Raw genomic sequence first — 10,120 nt, 5'->3', positions numbered from 1 at the left:
ACTGTCTGGGACAAGTGTGACCTTCTGTGGAGGGGGTTTTCCTAAAGCGGGGCTGCCTGCTGGAGCATCATTCTTCCTCATCAGCCCTGGGTGCTGTCACCCTCTGGTCCTCACCATCCCCGCATCCTCACTGCCCGTGAAAGAGGGCTGCTCAGGGGAGGGGGAGTGGTCGCTAGGACGGGGGGCAGTGGCATTATCTGCGAAGGGAGGAGCAACAGGGGAAGGGCCCACAGTCGGTCTGGACAAGGACAGCCTTCCAAGCTGACCTACTGACCCAACAGGCCTTGAATGCTAACCTCAAGGAGCCCTTTGAGAGAAGGCATGGGGCGGGCTCCGAGAATGGTAGGAATGCAGTATACAGCAGGGAGTGCCTTCAGCAGGCAGCCAGGGAGGCCCGGGCACAGGGCAGGAGCCAGTCCACCCTCCGACTGGAGGCCCAACCACAGCTGTCAGGAGCCTCCTCCCATAGTCGGGCCCCACCCTGGATCACCAGACCCACCTCATACCCTCGCCAGAGGAAGAAGAGGGAAGGCCCACACAGGGCCCAGGAATTAGCCCTCAGGCTCGCCATCCTGTGGAAGCCCACAGGTCAAGGAGAAGGGAAGGGAACAGTGGCTGAGCTGAGGGGCCCGGGGGCCAGAGAGACGGTGCCACTGGCCCAGGACACAGAACAAGGGGGACAGAGCAGGGCCAGGCAGCCGCTCAGGTTTCCGGAGCTCATCGCCCTGCTCCAGCCCAGGACCACAGCCTGGACTTCGTGAGAGCATCCTGATCTTCAAAAGCCGTCCATCCCCTTCTCTCAGCCGCCCTGTGTCATCTCCTGCTCTCTACCCAACATTCCCTTGCTGGCCAAGGGAAAAGTCACTGACCTGGTAACTAGAGGGATCGCCCACCCACCATCCTTTCAGGTAGGACTCTGAATGACAGAAACCTTTCCACTGAAAGAGGTGAGGGGCAAAGGAACAAATGTCTCATCATCGTTGCCTCTCGCAGAGTGGCAGGGAAGAGGGCCCGGGAAGCCACTCCTTGTATCCAGAAGCCCAGTTTATGGGATGGCATGGGCCTGTGCTAAGGAAGGGTTGTGCTGTTGGGGTGCTGCCGACACTCAGCAAGGCAGGGCTCCAGACAGCTGCCACAGAGTTGGTGTGCTGGGGCAGGTGGCACCCCTGAGGCGGTACTCAGGGTCATGGGAGGGGTGCCTCACTTTATCAACCATGGGAACAGTGAGTTGTGTGCTGAGCCACAGGGGAGGGTCTTCCCACCCACCAAGGTCAGCCGTGGGTGGCAGGGAAGCATACCTCACGTACGGACTCAGCCCAGGTTCTCTCTGTGCTCCCTGTGGCAGCCAGGTGGCTGGGTGGCCGTGACCTGACCAGGGACTGGGCCTTCCTGAGTGTGGCTTCCTCCTCAGTGGATTGGAGGGGCTGGTACTCGCTAAGGTCTAGGCTTTATGACCCACCGTGACTTAGCAGCAGCAGCAGCAGCAGTGACTCTTGGAACAAAACACTCGGGGTTAAGCTTGGGGGCATTTGGGGGAAAGCGTGGGGTTGTGAGTACTGGATAAGTCAGAGACGGCTTTCTGAAGGCGCAGGCAGCAATGAAACCACATCCTCATCTACCTCCACCAACTAGCTCACCAAATCCCCCCAATCACCCTGCAAAGAAGGCAGGAGAGCACCTGCATGCCCATTTTACAGACAGGAAAACTAAGGGCCTTCCACGCCACCAAGGGCCGTGTGCTCTCTGCACTGCACCACTGTTCTCGAAGGACCAGAAGGCTTGGCCTGCTGGAGAGACCAGCTCGGGCAAAGACTTGAAGGTAAGGAGCAGTGTGGAGAATACACTGAGTGTGTGCTGGGGGCAGGGCTGAACCAAGATAGATTTGGGGGCTCAGGGAAGGCTAGCACATTGGCCCAGCCAGACAGGGGAGGAGGCTCCAAGCCCAGGGAAGGCGGGAAGCCACGTCCTGTCCAGATTCTGCCTGGATTCCACCGGTTCTTCAGCTCAACAGGTTCTAAAAGCCCCAGAGTGAAGCTGAAGTCAGGTGGTGGCTCTTTCAAAGGAGAAGATAGGCAGAGGCCCTGGGCCTGCCCTTGGGCCCAGGGCCAGAGTAGGGATCAGGGAGAGGGCAAAGGATGGCTAAACCACCCCAAATGGGAGGAGGCAGGCAGGACAGGGGGCCTTGAGAAACAGAAGGTTCCTTAGCTCAGCCTAAGCCTGGGCCAGAGGGGAAGGAGGGAGGGGTCAGAGAGCAAGGGCAGCCAGCCAGCATGGGCAGTTAGGGAGAGCTGGCAGGGGCCAGGCTGCCAGGGCTGCATTCATCAGCAATCAGAAATGCCAAAGGGGGAGATGACACAGACAACAATGATACCCCCACCTAACTGTTTCACAAAATTTACTAAGTGCCGGGCAGTACTCGAGTGTCAGATGTATTAACTCATTCAATCATCACTGACCTCTTCGAAGGCAGTTTCTTTTATTATGCCCTGTACGTTCTACAGATGAGGGCAGCCAGACACAGAGAAGTTGAATAACTTGCCCAAGATCACCCAGCTCACTGGTGGTGTGGAGGCTGACACTCAGGCAGACTGAGTCTGAAATCTGTGTTTATAACACTGGGCTCCATAGGTGAGCCCTTGGAAGTTTCTAGGTCAGCCTCTCTCATACAAATGAGGAGACTGAGGACCAGAGAGGGTGGAACCGGGTCAGAGGCTACTTGCCCGATGAATGCCTGACCTCTCTCCACGATGCCCTAAAGAGAGTGTGTGTAAGCGAGCGTGGGTGTGCAGGCCTGAGGGAGGCAGGGACTAGGGACCTGGGCGTGTGTGCCGCACTGCATGCTGACCAGTACACAAGCATCCCATGATCTCTGCCCAGAATAGCACAGTGCAGTGTGGGCAGGCTATAGCGAAGGGAGGGTGTGCTCAGAGACCCTTCTTTACCATCCAACCAGCCAGGCTCCCGCCCAAACTGCACTGGTTAAAAAAACAAAACAAAACAAAACACTGCTTCTACCTCCCAACTCAAGAACCCACCACGGGTCCCAACTGCCTGCTGCGGCAGGGCCCAACTCCTCTGCTGGGCAGTCAAGGCCCACCCGTCTCTGCTCCTCTCCGCCTCCCACTTCTATCCCTTCGCTTGTGCTCTCCCTTCCTGACCGCCTTTCCCCTTCTCCCTGTGCTCACGGTCTTACCTGGGCTTGAAGATCTAGCCTCAATCCCCGTCTCCCGCCCGCTGGCTTCAGGAAGTGTCCCAGACTGCTCCAGGCCTCACAGTTCCGTCCTGCCTCTGACCTTGTGCTATACACCATCTGGCACACACCATCTTCTCTCAGATCACACTGTTTGGTGGAATTTCACCTGGACTGTGGGGTCCTGAAGGTGAAGCCCAGTCCCCGGGGCCAATCCAAGGTCAGGACGGGCAAGTGTGGGCAGCTGAGGACGTTAAAAAGCAGCAGGACTAGGGTAGGCCAAACCCCAAGGTCAGACTTGGAGACACCTTAGGACAGGCTCCTGGGCCATCGACAGGGTACCTTACTCCCTCACTAGGCTGGCAAAGAGCCCCGGGCCCAGAAGACAAGGATACAAGCAGCAATCTATGCCACATTCTGCTCCACTCCACATCCCTGCTTCTCTGTCTAGCCTGGCTCTTCCTCCTCCACCAGGCAGTCGTCCCTGGTTGCACCACCCCACACTGACCCTTCCTGCTCTCACTTCCTGTCCCAGTCCTTGGCTGCACCAGGCTCCTGACCTCCCCAGGTGCCCTCTCTAGTCACAGGCTGCAGGCCCACCTCTCCAGGTACCAGCAGGCCCTCCAAGGACAAACCCAGAACCTCTCCTCTGCCCTCACCGGAAAAGAGACGGAACACAGACCTAGGCACAGAGCAGGGACTAGCTGCCCCCCTTCGTGCAGGCCGCCCCCAGGGGTGCTGGGTTAGAGCCCCACCCCTGACTGACAGAAGGGGTGCGGACATGCGGCAGCCTCAGCCTAATCCCCGGCTGCCGTGACGGTTAAACCCCGATTAGTCCATACCGTGACACAGATCAACCTGCTCCCAGGACCTGAGGCCCAGCTGCCCCGAGGAAAAGACCAGAAGAGTGCGTGGAGCTGGCCCAAATCCAAGGTCCTGAAGGGAGGAGGTCAAGCTGCTAAGGCTCCCAGGAGCAGATAGCCCTGGGGCAGGGAGAGTCTGGGTCCAGCTGAACTGGAAATGGGGTTGCGGAGCCATAGCATGAAGACAGACAGACAAGTGGAAGGAGGCCAAGAGCTGAGGCCAAGGACAGTCTTGGGAGGAAGACACTGCCCTGGTCCCGGCTCTGCCCATCTCACTGGGTGATGCTGGGCCAGTCCTGGCTTCTCTGGCCTCAGTTTCCCCATCTGTGGAATGAGTGGTTAGCCCAGTTGACCTCTGACGTTTGTTTTCTGACATCAGGCTGCATGAGTTAGTCATCCAAGAAGGCTCCTTGGAGGAAGTGAGATCGAACCAACAGAAAGAAGGAGGGGGTTGAGTTGGGAGCTTGGAGGAATGACCAGCAGGGCAACAAGCAGCAGGGCAATGGCCTTGAGGCAGGAGAGCATGGGGAGTGGGGAATGCTGAGGGAAGATCTGTGGCCAAGGTGGGGTTGGGGTGCAATAAAGGGCTTGGAGGCTGACTGACCATCGGGAACAAGAAAGGGATGGATGAAACAGTCCCTCACAGCCTGGGCTGGCTAGGAAAGGGAGAAGCCCAAGTCCTCTGACATCTGGGGACCACAGTCCCTGCTCCAGGAGGACCCCCTTCCTCCCCCACCCTTGGAGAGAGGTGGCTTCCGGGGCAGCCAGGACTGGCCAAAAAAGGAAACCAAGAAAGGAGGAACCAGAGCTGTCAACTAGAGCAGAGGAAGTGCTGTCAGCCCCTTGTGACAGCTAGACTGCCCGGCAGTGGCACCGGGGGTGGAGGATAGGACGTCAGCTGGGGTCTGCTCTGAAAACTCGGGGGCCACCCACTCTACCACTGCCCCTTGAGGGCCACTGGGTCCCACCCCGGAGGCTGAGCCTCAGCTTCCCACCTGCACATCAGGGGTCCTGACCCAGCCTTCCTCAAAGAAGGGCGTCCTGCTCTCCCTGCTTCTCCCACGCGCCCAGCCTGGGTAGTGATCCACCCCCGAGAAGGAGGTGAAGGTTCCTGGAAGTGGAAGCTGGGCAGAGGAAGGCCATCTGCACCTCCCACACCAGCAGGGCCTGGCTGACGCTGGGCGAGCCCCTCAGCCCGTGAAGCATCTCTGCTGAGGACTGGGCCTCCTCACCTGGAAAGCACCTGTGGTCAGGAGCCAGCAGGAAAGCTCTGGGGTCCCTGGACCCTGCCCCAGCTTCCCATCAGGGAGCTACGACACAGGGAGGTCTTCTCTGCCCACCATGGTCCTTTCTTCCTACTGCTGGGCTAGCTGTGGAAGGCCAAATGGCCTAGCTCAGACATCCCCCTCCTACAAGAAACCCTCCTGGAGCCCCTAGGCCAGGCTGACTCAATGTTCCTCCACACAGCTCCTTGCCTCTCCTTCATCCTAGTTGCAAGTTCTGGGGTCTGAAATCCTGTCATACCTGGGTACTTCCTCCTGTCCCTCCCCTCTCAAGCTGGCTCCTATTCCACGTACCATCCTGAGCTATCACCTCTTCCAGGAAGCCTTCTCTGATTGTGCAGACTGGATTAGGTACCTCCTTGACCCCCACAGCTGCCCTCTGTGACAGGCCCTGACACGCTGCATTGTAACTGCAGCTTGACTTGCCTATTTGTCTCCTCATCTACACAGAGAAGCCTATGCACTCATCTAGTTTCTCATCCCTGGTTCCCTAGGCCCAGGACCAGCACAAGGTTGGCCCCAGCAAATGATAAATGCCAAAAATACTGAATTACTATGCTCACCCCAGGAGTTACAAACCAAATGAGCCATTTCCTCCAGCTGATCAGCCATCAACTTATGAGAGAAAATGATAGGAAAGAACAGAAAACTAAAGGAGTTCCCCTGACTTCCCAGGTTTTGGTTTCTCCTCACTGCTTGGGTTTGAAGAAACCACTACAGCCTCCACCTGCCCCAGAAAGGCAAGGGATTAGTGTTCTGACAAGGATGTGCTCAGTCGCTTCAGTCATATCCAACTCTTTGCAACTCTATGGACTGTAGCCCGCCAGGCTCTCTGCCATGGGATTTTCCAGCCAAGAGTATTGGGTGGGTTGCCATGCCCTCCCCCAGGAGATCTTCCATGACCCAGGGATTGAACCTTCATCTCCTGCATTGCAGGTGGATTCTTTTATCACTGAACCACCAGCTCCTTCCTACATCTGCTTTGGGCTTCCCTGATGGCTCAGCGGTAAAGAATCCACCTGCAATGCAGGAGATGCAGGTTCAATCCCTGAGTCATGGAAGATCCCCTGGAGGAGGGTACGGCAACCCACTCCAGTATTCTTGCTTGGGAAATCCCACGGACAGAGCAGCCTGGCGGGTTACAGATCACAGGGTCGCTAAAGAGTCAGACACGATTTAGCGACTAAACAATACCTGCTTTGGAAATTTGAGGAAACTGAGGCTCAGAAAAAGTCAAGCACTTGCCCAGAGACACACAGAAAATCATCAGAGCTGGGTCCAAAACCAGGCTTCCAACTTCCCATCTCTTTCTCCCTCATCATGGTCATCTTGGGCCAGTGCCAGATCTCTTACATCCCAGCCTACTCTTAGAATCTTCATTATTCAAGAAAGGGGGACCACAGAGCTAGCAGGAAACTCCCGGTGACATCACCAAGCATTTCTCCCAGCTTAGAAACTCCCCTTCCTCCTGGGACTTGTCCCCCCTACCCCAGCCCTGTTCTGCAAGGGGAGTTCACCTTGAAGGTGATGAATACATCTGAGTCCCCAAGGGGGCAAGGATTTCCACTGGAAATGGTGATGCTTGGGGAGCCCCAGCTGTGACCTCATCCCCTAAAGGAGGTGACAAACAACCCCCCACCCTGGGGAGTGGCCCCATAATGGCTCCCCCAGCAGCTGCCAAGTCAACAATAACATCCTGTTTTTTAACTGGACAAGGGAGATGGCAGAACCAGCTGGATAAGTGGAGACTGCGCTCTGTTTCTTGCTGTGGACAAGCTGGCTCACCTCTGACCTTGGAGATCAGGGTCTTCTGGGTCTTCTCCATCTCCTTCAACCAGGGATGGAATAGGAGAGGGGTACACAAGCATGCCCACCTCCTGCCTTCACCTGCAAACCACTCCCCACCAGCTCCTGCTGCAGGGAGGTCAGGTCCTCAAAGTCACACCCTTGACTGGCCCCTGTCTCAGTGACAGCTCTAGGGGGAAAAACTCCAGAGCCCTGACAAGCTCTGAGGGTCAGAGACAAGTACAGAGCTCAAGGGCAACTGGCAGGTCAGTACTAGCACATCCCTTGCTCTGTCCAGAGCTGCTCTGGGCCAACCTTTATCAGACTGGAGAGGCATCAACCCCCCTGACAAGAGCTGGCCGGGACCTTCCCAGAACTCCCTTATCTAATCATCCCCTAGGACTTGGAGGTTCAAGTGGCAGAAAATAAATGACAGAGAAAGATCCCTCTATATTCATTCCAGTCCTCACACTTGTCCTGGCTTATAATTAAAACCCCAGTTTAGGCCTCACGGAAAAGCAGCTCCAGAACCACCATTATCCTTGGTCTAGTCATTCCTGGAGGCCGCCGTCCCCTTCCTTCACCCCACTGGCATACAGGGACCTAGGCGTCCAGCAAGGCTGGGAGGGTCCTCCTCTCACCCTACTCCTGGGTTCGCCCTGCCCAAGCCCATTCCTGTCCTACTGCCATGTGTCACTCCATGGGAAATAGGAGGCAGCTGTCAGCTAGGCATACCATTACCAGCTGGTGGTCCTGGGGGACAGGTGGATGGCAGGGTTTGTCTGGCCTGTGGGGTGCCTGGCACCAGCGAAGAAGACCACAGATTGCCCTTGGCCATGAAAGGTGAGGGGCTGGCAGACCCAAGTTGGGGGTCAACAGTGCATTACCCAAAAGAGGGCATGGCCATTGTGGCTACAATAGTGAACTGCATGCAGCGGAGAGAGCACTTTGGAAAGTGGGTAAGAGGACAGAAATCAGTTTTAAATAGCCTCAGGGTGGGAACTAAGTGCCCGATGAGAAGGGAAGGCAGCATTAAGTGCTAAAAGGTGGGTGTGCATTAAGTATGTGTGTGAAAGGGTATCTTGGGAAGACTGGGGGATGGGCAAAAGCGAACCAAAGGCAAGGGGTTTGGCACAAGGGGAGATTTCAGAACACTCTGGCAGGGGGAGATTTTAGAACACTCACACGTGGCCATCATCCCCTTCAAAGCGCACAAATGCCGTGCTGTCCAAGACAGCTAAGCAGACTGAGGAAAGACAAGGATGCTGAGAAGGAAGAGAGAGCCCAGGATGGAGCTGGTATGACTGAGGGGCATGTTGGTGTCCACCTTAAGTGGACAGTCAGGGGTCCAGATGCCCCACTCCACTTGCACCAGGAATATCTTTGTCTGGGTAGCAGAGCTGGCCCCCAGAGTACCCACTTCATGGCCAAGAAACGGCCTAAATCTTTCTCCACTTCCTAACTCAGAACAGGCTCTGGTCCCTGCCAGATCAGAGCCCCCTTTCTGCAATGTGAGCTCACACAATGCACAGTGACCTTGGGCGAGTCACATTCCATCCACTGCAGCAGCAGTTCAGGCCACTTGCTTTTGGAGTAGGTTTTTCTTTTTTCTCTCTCTCTCTGCTAAGAATACCTGCCCCAGATAATGCTCAGGCTCTGGCAATCCCTGCAAACCGCCTCAGGCATCAAAGAGCTCCCGGAGGGGCCAAATCTACCAGCCCCCCAACCCCCACTGCCAGTCCACCACCACCGCAGGGGGCCGCGCCGACGCCGAACATGGGGACAGAGCCCAGTGGTAGGGGGGTGGGGAAGCATTTTTGTGCATTGCAGAGGAGGGGAGCTCAGCCCCTCGAGGCAGAAAACCCCTCAAACCACCCAGCTGGTTTTCCGACCCACGTACAGTGGTCTAAACTGAGGCGCCACTGGGGGAGACTCCGGTCCCCCAAGTTCACATAACCAGGAGGGCCTAAAAGCTGCACTCCTCCTCCAGATCCTCTACCTGGGGGTCCCAATGGCCGCGCCCCACCCATCGGGCACTGCCCCCACGCTGGCGCCGAGCCCTGTGACAACTGCCACGTGCGGACAAGGGGGGAGCGGCTGGTCCCAGCACTGCAGAGGCAGCGCCCGGGTGCCCAAAGCCTCCGCACCGCACCTCGTCCGGGCTCTCCACAGGGTGCCCACCCCTTTACCCGGCCCGCGCTTGGGGCCGGGGCGGGGGGCGGGGGCAGGGCAGCGGGGTCTTTGTTCCCGCAGCCCGAGCGCAGCGGCGGCGGCAAAGGGTCCGCGCCCCCTTGCCGGCCCCACTGGCTCCCCCGCACGCAGCTAGAGCCCGCAGCTCTGGAAGACAGAGCCGGGTGGGGGCCCGGCGGGAGAAAGGATCCCCCGCACAGAGGCCCGGGCGCTGGAGGACTGGAAGTGCCTAGGGCCGAGAAGAGGGCCCTCTCGTCCCCCTGCACCCGGCCGCTGCAGCTCCCGGCTGCGGGCGGACTTGGAGCGACTTAGCTGGGCTCCGGCCCCGCCGCTCGCTCGCCGCAGCGTTACAGCCAGCTCCGGTGTGGCCGCGCGCACATTCACACACTCACCCGGACCCACACGCTACCGGCGGGGACAGCCCGGGACCCACAGAGCCGCGCGCACGCACTCCCTCCGGTGCCGCACACTCCGCACCCGCCCCGCGCGGCACTGGATCCCGCGCCCGCAGCTCAAGCGGCGCCACCTACCTTTCCAGACAGCGGAGATGCGGGGTCCGCTCTTCGAGTGGCCTTGGGAGGCAGCGGCCGTCCAGACCAGCTGCAGCAGCAGCCACAGCGGGGACCTGGACCGAGCCAGGGGGCGGGAAACGCGGGCTCGCGGGGCGCCGAGGGCGGTGCATCTGGACGGAGGCGGTGTCATCCCCGGAGCGGAGCGACGGCGGAGAGCAGCCAGACTGAGCCAGCGCCCGAGCGAGAGCTGAAGCCAGTGCGAGAAGGCGGAGTCAAACGCCTGACCCCACCCCGCCC

The 10,120-nt window shown here is 58.3% G+C and overlaps 1 protein-coding gene across 1 annotated transcript in view; it reads right to left on the bottom strand.

Annotated features, from left to right (window-relative positions):
- The window catches only part of SEMA7A (semaphorin 7A, GPI membrane anchor (John Milton Hagen blood group)), a 24,394-nt gene extending 14,324 nt beyond the window's left edge, over window positions 1–10,070 (bottom strand). Inside the window, exon 1 of the mRNA XM_010843361.1 lies at window positions 9,842–10,070. Coding sequence (XP_010841663.1) covers window positions 9,842–10,013 — 172 coding nt within the window. The 5' untranslated portion in view covers window positions 10,014–10,070. The remainder of the gene's footprint in view (window positions 1–9,841) is intronic.
- Between the last annotated feature and the right edge of the window lie 50 nt (window positions 10,071–10,120).

Source organism: Bison bison, unplaced genomic scaffold (genome assembly GCF_000754665.1).
Source record: "Bison bison bison isolate TAMUID 2011002044 unplaced genomic scaffold, Bison_UMD1.0 scf7180017864181, whole genome shotgun sequence".
In the NCBI taxonomy this organism is placed as follows: Eukaryota; Metazoa; Chordata; class Mammalia; order Artiodactyla; family Bovidae; genus Bison; species Bison bison.
This window is presented reverse-complemented; position numbering and strand designations above follow the sequence as displayed.